Source organism: Sus scrofa, chromosome 15, assembly GCF_054392235.1.
Source record: "Sus scrofa isolate SSC_HxYL_T2T_F1_AM1 chromosome 15, Sscrofa_HxYL_maternal_Yorkshire_Landrace_v2.0, whole genome shotgun sequence".
NCBI lineage: Eukaryota > Metazoa > Chordata > Mammalia > Artiodactyla > Suidae > Sus > Sus scrofa.
In genome coordinates, this window is record NC_139397.1 from 145618402 (window position 1) to 145630405 (window position 12004).

At 44.6% G+C, this 12004-nt stretch overlaps 1 protein-coding gene across 7 annotated transcripts in view; it reads left to right on the forward strand.

Moving 5' to 3' along the window:
• Positions 1–11289, forward strand: part of SP140 (SP140 nuclear body protein) — a 65613-nt gene extending 54324 nt beyond the window's left edge. For 6 of the 7 annotated variants that reach the window (XM_021075642.2, XM_005657576.4, XM_003133706.5 and 3 more), the window contains 7 exons: positions 1436–1483; positions 3928–3969; positions 8035–8150; positions 9057–9165; positions 9434–9511; positions 9727–9870; positions 10832–11289. In XM_021075642.2, the coding sequence (XP_020931301.2) occupies positions 1436–1483; positions 3928–3969; positions 8035–8150; positions 9057–9165; positions 9434–9511; positions 9727–9870; positions 10832–10939 (645 nt within the window). In that variant the 3' untranslated portion in view covers positions 10940–11289. The remainder of the gene's footprint in view (positions 1–1435; positions 1484–3927; positions 3970–8034; positions 8151–9056; positions 9166–9433; positions 9512–9726; positions 9871–10831) is intronic. The other variant, XM_005657577.4, reaches the window with a different exon arrangement.
• Positions 11290–12004: the final 715 nt, after the last annotated feature.

Genomic DNA, 12004 nt, shown 5'->3' on the forward strand with positions numbered 1-12004 from the left:
TGTTGCACCCTAAGAGTGAGAGCACCGTTTGCTCACCAAATATCTATTGAGCTGTAGCGAAAAGCCTGATGCCTTCTGAGTTTATCCCCTCACCCGGGGAGAGGTGTTCCATCCTAAGCTCAGTATACAGAGTACATCAGTGTTGCAGAAGGGGCTCTGTCAGGATGGATGCAGGAGCTGGGAGGAGGGAAAGGTCACTCTGACTCGGTCACATGCAGAAGCTTTATGAACTGAGAGAAGAAGACAGTTTATGATCAAACAGGTTGGAGGAATGTACTCTAGAGAAAGAATGGTGTGAAAGCCAGCACCACGACTAAAGGGGCTCTTTGGATTGAGGTGGACGTATCATGTGTGATTAAGCATAATCCATCCATGATGGAACATGATAATGTGAGAAAAAAGAATGTATACTTGTATGTGTAACTGGGTCACCATGCTGAACAGTAGAAAAAAAATGTATTGGGGAGTCTGTGAAGGGGTTGAATGCCAGGCTAAGGTGTTTAAACTCAACACAGGCCGTGAAGAATCAATGAGGTCTTCTGACATGTGAAATGATATTTTTTTTTCAAATTGGATGACATTTTATGGATGTCTAGATGATAGTCTCTATAGGTGAACAGTTCAAAATCGTTACTCTTTGATTTTCTACCTGCAAAACTGGCAGTTTCACAAGGTTTAATGTGAATAATTTGAGATGGGTTATTTATAAAGAGCAGCTATTTCTGAGAGCATAAAGCAATTAAAAGTTGGCTCCTCACATGTAACTACTTCCTCCGATACCCACATCTTACTTATTTTGCATAAATATTTGTGAAAGGACATATTTAAAATAGTACTTTAGATGACTTCAGTGTCTTTCAGCCCAAGAAATCCATACTCCACTTGCAAGGCTCATCTCATATGTCATTCTTCTCTGAATATCCCCTGACTGACCTGGCCCTGGTCCTCCCTTCCCTGGGCTCCCCAAGTCCACTAATAAGGCCCTTCTTATACTGTTTTATTTTTATCCTTCTGTGCACTCTGTTTTTCTCACTAGAGCCCTCTAGGGTTTGTCCATCCTTACGTGCCCACGATTGTCCAGAATATCTGACGTCCAGTAGGCACGGCATAAACATGTGTTGATTGACCAGCCCTAGTGTGTGGACTCAAGCTTGAGTGACACTGGTGGGAATAGAAAGGAGTGAGAGACAGTAAAGAGATTATGAAGGAAATCTCTTAAAACTTAGGAGAAAAGCACAAGAGGAAAATATGAACGTTCCAAAGATAATTTTTCAGCTACTATTGACTGAACTCTAGAAGAAGTAGAGATGAGAAGAGGGAGATGGTTTCTCACTTTGGGCTGCCAGTGGGACATCCAGGTAGAAATATGTGGGAGGAGGTTGGAAATGCCAAACCCACAGGCCCCCCCATATACTTGGATCTTTTTGTCTTTCAGAAAGGATATCTGCTCAAGCCTCCAAGGAAATATCCCAGGAAAAGAAAGGTGATTGTTACATAACTTTCTACAAGTTCTCATCATATAACTGATTTTTACATGCATAGTGTATTATTTTTGGGTTTCTCAATTGGGTAATTATCATTAAATTTCCTCCAATACCCCATTCCCACCTTTAAAATGTTTTTGGCATGCAAAATATTCAGTGTTGCTACTTTGAATATTACACTGTATTTTCAGCAAGATCTTCTTTGAATTGTAAATTATTTGAGATGGAGGTGATAAGGAGCCCCCAGAACAGACTTGTGGATGTGCTTTAGCTAAAGATGCAGACATCATAAATGAGTCAAAGTTGTAAAAGTGAACATGATTCTGGAATGCACACAAATATGTCATGATAAGGTGATGTGGTCACCTCCAACTCAAACCCAGATTTTTTAAATCAATGTTACTATTTTTTTTAACTTAAATGAAATCTGATGGGGCAAAAGTTTGTTCCCAGTCATTGAGATGCTCCCAATCTAAGAGAGTCAATCTTGGTCCATCAATCATTTCATGATATGGACAACAGAAAGCATATTTCTCTCCTGATCCTTTGCATCCCCTTCCATATTCCAATAAAATGTACACAGACATATAGAAATCTTTTTTCAGGGGCCGTCATTTGCCCTTCATGACAGTGGTGTTCTTAGGGAGGAAGCCCTTGGGAGACGGATGAATTGCATAGGAGGGGCCGACCTGGAATATTGTTTACTTTGATGTTGCCCCTTTGGCTCCACCAGAGGGGCTGTGCAGACTTCCCTTCTATCCATGAAAGTGATTCCTTCCTCTATGGAGGCAACAAACAAATACGTAAGATGCAATGTAGATTTAGGATAAAGCGATGATTTTTTCAATATTGGCTATAAATGAGAACCTGAGAATGAGAAGAAGGTGAGAAGTGCCATTCTTATATATCTCAGGTAGAAATGGCCATTCAAGACATTCATAGACTTCCAAGATAGGTCACACATAGCTGGCCAAGGGGACTTTATCTTCTACTGGGAATGTGAGGTCCAAGCCTTTACATTATCTGATGGTCTGGACACTCTGAACTCTAAGTCCTTGGGATGTTGCACCCACTGAATTTTCTGAAGGGAATCTATTATTTGCCCTCTTTAGTGAGTATACTAAAGACCAGCATCTATACTATTCCCTGGGTGCCAAGAGGTACTCAAATCACCCAAGTAAGCTGACAACTTCCTACTGACAGAATCTACCCTTGTTCATGGGTGCAGCAATTTTCAGCAACAAGCTCAAGTTGCCTCTGTATTTTGTGTCTCCCTATGAGCAAGAATAGAAGCTCCTCTGAGCAGCAGATCTCAGGACCCATTACTACCTCCATGGGTCCTCTGTGCCACTCAGAATATCTCTTGTCCCTTGGCTTTTGGAATCTTCAGTGTCACTCTCAGTACCACCCATGACAGCTTCCTGCCTCCTGACAAAGCTCACTAACACCTTTTGATGACAGCTGCTGTGTTGTAAAATAATCCAACATATTCCTCTAGATCAATTTTTTATTGTAGGCTAGTATTTGCTTAAGAGATAGCAAGTAATCTATTTTCCTAAGTGAAATGATACTCATCTATTAACTCATTCAACATGTAATTACTGAGTGCATACTAAATGCCCAATGGCCATTAGAAAATTGAAAAAAATATCCCTGAACTCAGGGATTGTTCCAAGTTCATTGTCTTAACATAGAAGACTAACTAATGGAAAGGAGGGGTGGATTTTAGGACACGCAGAAAGGTGAGCAGTGAGTGGTGGGCTCTCCTTTCTCTGTGGATCTGTTTTTTCCCCCTCTCAGGCCACTGGCCCATGAATCATACTTGTCCATGACCAGTGGGCCATGTGCTGGAGATAAAGGCTGGAGCTGCCTGTATCCCAGAAGGATTCTAATCATTCTATTGAATATTTTAAAAAAGCCATGTAACGCTAGTGGGTGGTAATCGGTTACCATTTTATCTTTAGGACTGTGCCCTAGGAGGCCTGTGAAAGGTGGGACACTTGCATGGAGTCCAGGACTCTGTGCCTCGTGGTCACTTTGGGGGGCTGTTGCTGCTGAGTCCTCAGCCTGACAATTTCCCTGCAGCTCCTCTGGGTGGGGTGACACTTTCCATTGTAGAAGGAAATGCCCATGGGCCTCTTGAAGTAGGAGAACCAGCAGAGTTTCTCCAACTCCATCTGTGGAAACCAGGACCAAACTTCCTGTGTGGCTTCATGAAAGCCCACCTTGGATCTGAGAGCCAGGGAATGGAACTTTCTTTGGGCCAAACAGTGGTATTAGTGGTGCTTTTTACTTTCCAAGTAGATGTATGTGTCCATAAAAACCCATATGAAATAATGGGTAAACCATGCCTTAAATCCCTCAACAGAGTAACGTTTCAGTAAGTAATGGCTGCATGCATCACATTCAGTATTGCCATTTAATCTTTCTTTCTTTTCTGCAGATGATCCCAAAGTCTCATGATAATACCTTAGTTGACCCTTATGTAAGTACTAACTCCCACCTGTAGCCCCAGAATAATGTCAGCCTTTTCCCTCAATGCACTCTCTGTGTTGTCCCTTCATTTCCCTGAAGCACACTCCACACGCTGGTGGAGCACGTTGCTGTGTGTGCCGAGCAGGGAACAGCAAACCCATTACCCACATCAGGTACATGGCTCCGGGCTTCGGTGTCTCAGCATGAAAGCATCCTCTCCATTTGTTCCATGGAAATTTTCCTATTTCCTCATTTCCCCTTGAAAGTGAATGTGGGAGGCCAAGCTGGAGACCACAAGGGCTCTAGAGCCTGGAGTAAAGTGGTAATGGGTGTGGCTGACCTGCAGATGAAAGATAAGGAGCAAATTTGAGGGGATAGTAGCATTTTAAAGCAGGCAATATGGAAGGAAAGGAAAATCCGAAACCTCTATAGCAAGGTGCAGGTCGAGCCAGACAGTTTTAAGCACCAGCTAGAGGAATAGCCCTGACCAAGCTAGGAAGTTCAAGGTGTGGTGCCTGTTGTGAGTGCAGCAGAGACATGCACTCAGCGCTAGTGGATTCTTTATGGAAGCCCTGTGTCCAGTCCTGAGGGAGCCTTCATGATGCTGAGCTGGTCACTACATAGCAAATCACAGGGCATTTTTTCTTCTTTTTAGGGCCACACCCACAGCATATGGAAATTCCCAGGCTAGGGGTTGAATTAGAGTGATAGCTGCTGGCCTACACCACAGCCACAGCAACACGGGATCCAAGCCACGTCTGTGACCTACACCACCACTCACAGCAAAGCCAGATCCCCAACCCACTGAGCAAGGCCAGGGATCGAACTCGCATCCTCATGGATACTAGTCAGATTCATTTCCACTGTGGCACGACAGGAACTCCCCAGAGGGCAATTTTTACTCAAACTGGAACCATATGGCTGGCTCTTTGAGGTCTGCGAAAATTATGGATGACTCTACTCTCTCAGCTAACTTATATTTCGATTCCTTTCAATGCAAAAAGGTGGACTTCTTTTATAAATAGGAAAGGTTTATTTCTCATTCATACTTCACAGTCAGCATCAGGGGCTGGCAAAGACGAAATCTCTGCTCATAGTATTCACTTGTGGAATAAGGCTGGCAAATCAGCCATCATCTCAGATGTTTCCAGAAAAGATGTCCCAGTCCAGAAGTGACAGTTACTGTTTCTTTCTTTGTGTGTGTGTGTGAGTAGGTCTGGAATTCTGCATTTTGTTTCATTTCATTTTATTTTATTTTATTTTATATTTTAGAACAGTTTTCAATCACTTTATTTTTAAAATTAATGTTTATTTTATATTGGAGTATAGTTGAATGACTGATTGATTGACTGACTGACTGACTTTTGTCTTTTTAGGACCACACCTGCAGCACATGGAAGTTCCTAGGCTATGGGTCAAATCGGAGCTGTAGCTGCCGGCCTATGCCAGAGACACAGCAACGTGGGATCCAAGCCGTGTCTGCGACCTACACCACAGCTCATGGCATCACCAGATCCTTAATCCGCTGAGTGAGGCCAGGGATCAAACCTACGTAGGTCCTCATGGATGCTTGTCAGATTCATTTCCACTGAGCCACAACTGAACTCCTGGAGTGTAGTTGATTTATAATGTTGTACACGACGGACATTTTAAGTAGAGTCACTTTTGCATATTACGGGTATTACGCAGTGACACTGATACTTGATGTTCAATTTAAGAAGGGTAGTTAAATAGTTTTACGTATATTTTACTTTCAAAGCAATCCCTCCAAAAGATTTAGATCTCATCCACACTGTTTTTGATCCTTGGCCAACTGAGGGGTCCTCAATCAGGTAAACAGGCTGGAGTCCAGTGTTTGTGTGGTTTGTTTGGGATGGTTGTAAACACAGAGAGTCAGGTCCCACAGCCCACAGCCAAGAGTGTGTGGGGAGGAGAAGGCAATTGTTCCAGCAAGAGTGTCCTCATTCCTGTTAGTAATCTTTCCTAGGACTGATCTTATAGGTCAATTCAACATTTTCCTATAAAATTCCCATGCCTGGAGTTCATGTTGTGGCCCAGCAGAAATGAATCCAACAAGGATCCACGAGGATGCGGTCCGATCCCTGGCCTCGCTCAGTGGGTTAAGGATCCAGCATTACCGTGAGCTGCAGTGTGGGTCACAGACATGGCTCAGATCCTGTGTTGCTGTGGCTGTAGTGTAGGCACCCACAGCTCCAATTCGACCCCCAGCCTGGGAACTACAGCTCCGATTTGACGCCTAGCCTGGGAACTTCCATATGCCTTGGGTGTGGCCCTAAAAAGAAAAAAAAAAAAAAATCCCCATGCCTTAATAAAAATCTTCGATCTAAGTTTCAACTTAGTTTGCAACTAAGACCTTTAGAAAATAGCGTTGCCTGGCTCCTACCCTAGAGGAAATTATGATTTATCAGTGTAGGCTATGACTGGGACATTAGGATTGTTTAAAAGTCTCTAGATGATTCTGAGACCCAGAATTATCCAGTCTGTGATTTAAAGAAGGATACCAACGGCTCTCCCCTACCCGGACAAATTGATTCAGAATCTACTCTGCCCTAAAGATTCTAATGTACAGCTGGGCTAAGAAACAAAGAGTCAGATAAAAATCTACCAAAAAGAATAGGAATGTGAGGTTCTTACACATTGATTATGTCTGTTATCCCTTGTTTTTCTGGGGAGAGGGTTCTTCACCATCTGGAGAATTATGAGGGTAGTCTGCAAGTGTCTACACTGATGAGAAGAAACATGGCCCCACGACTCCGTGCCGGAAGCAGTCTCAGTCTTCAGGTTCGGGGTGCCCTTGAGAGCCTCCAGAACATTGAATAGGAGCCCTTGGCAAGATGGTCCTGGGGCTAGAACTTCCTCCTATATGACCATTTTCAAAAACAAAAGAAATGGACAGAATCCTAATTCACCAACGCAAGCAGTTTTACCCCAAAGTCAGAACAAGACTCAAAGTAATTGTTAAAACAATCTTTTATTACTTTCCACTTTTAAGAAGTTTAATCCACCTTATTAAATTCTCAATATAGCACCCTTTCATTAAGTCGTTGTGGTGTAGACAAATGCATTTAACACTTTTTTCAGGATCTTGTTTTACCTGCAAGGTATTGAAGTCACTCAGATTTCTGTAAAATTATCTTCTTGGTTTGTTGCTAGTCTTTCTGTGTTAGAATATCTGGTTTTTTAGGGGAAAATTTTAATGTCTGACACACAGGCTTTTCCTCCTGAATTTCATTGCAGACCATAATTTCTTTCTCTCTTTCTCTTTCTTTCTTTCTTCCTTCCTTTCTTTCTTTCTTTCTTTCTTTCTTTCTTTCTTTCTTTCTTTCTTTCTTTCTTTCTTTCTTTCTTTCTTTCTTTCTTTCTTTCTTTCTCTCTTTCTTTCTCTCTTTTCTTTCTTTCTCTCTCTCTTCCTTCCTTCTTTTCTTTCTTTCTTTCTTTCTTTCTTTCTTTCTTTCTTTCTTTCTTTCTTTCTTTCTTTCTTTCTTTCTTTCTTTCTTTCTTTCTTTCTTTCTCTCTCTCTCTCTCTCTATCTCTCCCTCCCGCCCTCCCACCCGCCCTCCCTCCCTCCCTTCCTTCCTTCCTTCCTTCCTTGCTTCTTTCTTTCTCTCTCTCTTTCTTTCTTTTTCTTTTCTTTCTTTTCTTTCTGTTTCTTTCTTTCCTCCCTTCCTTGCTTCTTTCTTTCTCCCTTTCTTTCTTTCTTTTTTCCTTTTATGGCTGCACCTGAGGCATGTGGAAGTTCCTTGGCCAGGAGCTGCAGCGGCAGGCCTATGCCACAGCCACAGCAATGCTGGGTCCTTAACCCACTGAGTGAGACTAAGGATTGAACCACATCCTCAAGGACACTATGTCAGGTTCTTCACCTGCTGAGCCACAGCAGGAACTCCCAGACCACAATTTCTTCTTCAGAAACCTCCACTCCATGCTGTTCTTTAATATCTCAGGGAGAAACATGGAAGTGTCCATGCAGATTCACACAAAGGCAGGGAGTTCTAGATCCCGTAGTGCTGGCCTTCTGGGGTCTCACCAGAGACAGAGTTGTTGTTTTACCTTCTAGCTGGGAAACTCAGATGTGTGTGAGGTATGCCGACGTGAAGGAAAGCTGTTTTGCTGTGATACTTGTTCGAGATCTTTCCATGAGGACTGCCACATCCCACCTGTGGAAACTGAGAGGTTAGTGAGATGCAACACACACTCCACCCAATCCTCGATCTTATTAGGGACCCTTCCTTCTGCCATACACTGTCCCTACAGAGTTCTTACTACATCTAGATGGGGAAAGGGCAGGTCCTTAGGTACAGGGTCCAGTAGTATGATCCAGAGAGCTGCTGAAAGATGCTGCAGCAGCAGATTTGTGCTTTCTGCTCTCCTCTGGGATGCCGAGGCCAGTAGCTAGGTCTTTGCCCACATACAGCTACTGTCCTTTCCCAGGAGTTTCCAACATGGACTTCAGTTCATGGAGGTAGGCGGGGGAAGCTGCTTGTTTGTATTCTGCGCTTATTCAGAAGCGGCATTTTGCCACATTCTGAATGGGCTGAGTGAAGCCCGAGGCTGCTAGGAGCTAAGACTGTGTTTTGTTTTGTTTTGTTTGTCTTCTTAGGGCCGCACATGCGGCATATGGAGGTTCCAAGGCCAGGGGTCTAATCAGAGCTACAGCTGCCAGCCTCCACCACAGCCACAGCAATGCCAAATCAAAGCCGCATTTGCGACCTACACCACAGCTCACAGCAATGCCGGATCTTTAACTCACTGGGCGAGGCCAGGGATTGAACCTGCAACCTCATGGTTCCTAGTCGGATTCGTCTCTGCTGAGCCACAATGGGAACTCCCAAGACCGGGTTTTGACACTCAGGCCTGGTGGGCAGGATTCCTTGTGCTCCCAGAAGCAAAGAGAGAAAGGTGAGCCCACTCCTCACCCTCCATGAACTGACCTCCTTCAGTGGGGTGGGGCTCTTGGAGACTCTGGAAGTGCCCCCTTCCTCACCTGGCTGTGTCCATCGACATTCCTGAAAGGAGGACAGTGGCAGACTGGCTGCTGCCCGGGGCCATGTCCTCACTCACTTATGCCTGACCTCTCAGGACCCCGTGGAGTTGCACCTTCTGCAGCATGAAGGAGATTTCAGAAAGCCAGCCCTGTCTCAGAGAATCGGAGGTCCTGGCCAGGCAGATGTGGCCTGAGGAGCAGCTGGTGAGTGTGGTGGGAACCCCACGCCTTCCCCTTCCCTTCACACGTGAGAGGTCAAATGAGCGGAGTCAGGAGAAGGACAACCAGAGGGTGAGCCATCTCTCCATCACGTTGAAATCACACCAGAACTCGTGGGCAGCCCTTGCACATCTGTTTCCAGGAGCCGCCCACATCTGGGGGAACATCCAGGTAGACGTTTGAGCCATGCCTCTGCCTGGACATCGGTGTGAATTCACGGTCTCCAAGCTGCTTTTCATTTTTTCTTTTGCAGAAATGTGAGTTCCTCCTCTTGAAGGTCTATTGCCATTCGGAGAGCTCCTTTTTTGCGAAGATTCCGTATTATTATTATGTAAGTAACACCAACAAACCATGATTACAGGCTGCCATATGTTACCCAACCTTGAAATGGGCACCCGTGGGATTTGTGATCAGAATCCCTTGGGGGCAGGAGCAGGAGCTGCTCTTAATGTTGCCTAGTATATTTCTACGGGGTTTGGTGGGAATCCCCAGGAGGCATCCATTGAACTCTGCCAGTGATGCTCCCATTGATTTTTTTTTTCACAGATTAAAGAGCTTTCTGAAAACCTAAAGGAACCCATGTGGTTGGACAGAATCAAAAAGAGGCTGTATGAGCGGAGGTACCGTCGCGTGGAGGGGTTCGTGCAGGACATGCGCCTCATCTTTCAGAACCACAGGGCGTCTTACAAGGTAAGTGGTTCTCCCTGCTTCCATTTCATTTTCTGCCCATCGGGTCGCTCTGCCCTCATTTTCTGGTGCCTGGGAAATTGTACAGTTCCCCTCATCCTGCAACAAAGCCTGCAATCAAGGGGTTCTGGAAGTCTGTGACTTTTCTGTTCAGGACTGAAGCTCACCAAGGTGTAGTAACCGTGTGTCAGGAAGTGTCCCTGCAGCCAGAACCCCAGGCCCCTGAGAGCTCAGTCCCTCCCACAGGCAGCAGGTGCCGCTGAAAACAGTAGAGCCCTGCCTGCTCCAAACCAGGGGAGAAGAGACTTGCGTCTTAAAGTCACGTCGTGCTCCTTGCCCTCCCAGAAATCTCCAAACTCCAGATTTCATTGCATATAACTGGGTCCTATAGTTTAACAGGAACCACCAGAAGGGGAACAGAAGTGATGAGGAAAAAGGAAAATCACTGACCTAACTTAAACATCCTGTACTACTTGCATTATTACAAAGAACATAGATTCTTTTTTTTTCTGTTTTTTAAAGGTTTTAATTTTTTCTGTTGTAGATGATTAATATTGTCCTGTCAATTTCTGCTGTACAGCAAAGTGACCCGGTCATATATATATTCTTTTTCTCACATTATCCTCCATCATGTTCCATCACAAGTGACTAGATACAGTTCCCTGTGCTGTACAGCAGACATAGATCACTTTTCTAACTCTCACAAAAATAAATAACCTAACCAGGTAAGTAAGAGTCTCCAAGGGTGGTCATGATGTCCCATTTCTGTCTTGTTAATAAGAAATATTCGTGCTCTTAGGAAACATAAGTTACTCTTGGCTGCATGAGTTTTCAAGCATAACCTGGTTAATGTAACTTAGGGTGTTGAAGACAAGAGTCCTGATCATCCTCAGTTGCAAGGTGTCCAATGACACTGATAATGAAGATCATAATTTTTGTGTTCATTTTATTTTATGTTTTCCAGTTCAGAGACTTTGGTCTAATGGGACTTAGACTGGAGGCAGAATTTGAAAAGAATATCAAGGAAGTGTTTGCTATCCAAGAAACAAATGAGAGCAGTTCACCGGCATGATGGACGGTGTTGGCATCCTGGAAAAACCTCTTTTTAAGCACATTTCTCACCCCAAGCTGCTATGATCATTGGCTGCTGACACCACCCCTCCCCAGAGCATTGTATTCACTATGCATGGAGCCACCTTCACAGGGGGTTGGGGGGGTGGTATGTTTCCTTGGCCTGGGGGCAGACCTCCAGTCCCAAGGTGGACCCACCTCTGTACTGCAATTCTGTGCTTCCCAAGGGATCAGGCTGGAGCTAGTCTGCAGCTATGACCACATCTTGCTTTGCTCTTCCCACAACACTGTCCCTCTTCCCTCACCCCTTTCTCCCAAAGAAACTCACAATAAATGACTTAAGAGCCTTCATCTCAGTCTCTAAGATTATAACCCTATCAGCCAGGCTCTAAGGATGGGCTCTAGAGCTGGATCATCATCTCTCAGACAGGTGGATGGGCTCTAGAGCTGGATCATCATCTGTCAGACAGGTGGAATATTGATGGTCCCTTGTGTGCCGTAATAGCACTGTCACTGAACTTTCATCTATAGGAAACTGGATGAGATAAAGGGGAAAAGGTATATCAGCGGGTGAAATTATTTGGCCTTTACAGAAATAGTAACTATAAGAACTGTAGATTTTGGTGGCTTTTGCTAAGGGCCACTAATGCATTGAAAAGAGTAACATGGCAGGTTTAAATCTGTTCATCACCACTTAAAGCCAAGAGACCCTTACATCTGCAGCTGGAAGGCAGACTGTAAGGGAGACCTGACACAGGCTCTCACTTTAAAAATGGCTGAAATTCAGAGAAGACTGAAGTCTAAACTCAGGATGGTCTTCTATGCCAAAGTCAGTGCTCCAATAAAGAAGGGACCGTGAATCAGAATTGGGCTTCCCAGGTAGATACAAAGGAGGACCTGGAACTCAAGGTCTCCCTCAACCCACTGGGTCTACCAAAGAGTCCCCTGCCCTTCACTGGGAGAGAGAGCCCCCTCCCCAACCTTCTCCTTCCATCTTGCTTGAATGAAGTCCTCCCGGCATGCTCTCACTGGGAAAGTCCCCATTTGTCCTGCCAGCTGAAGAGCG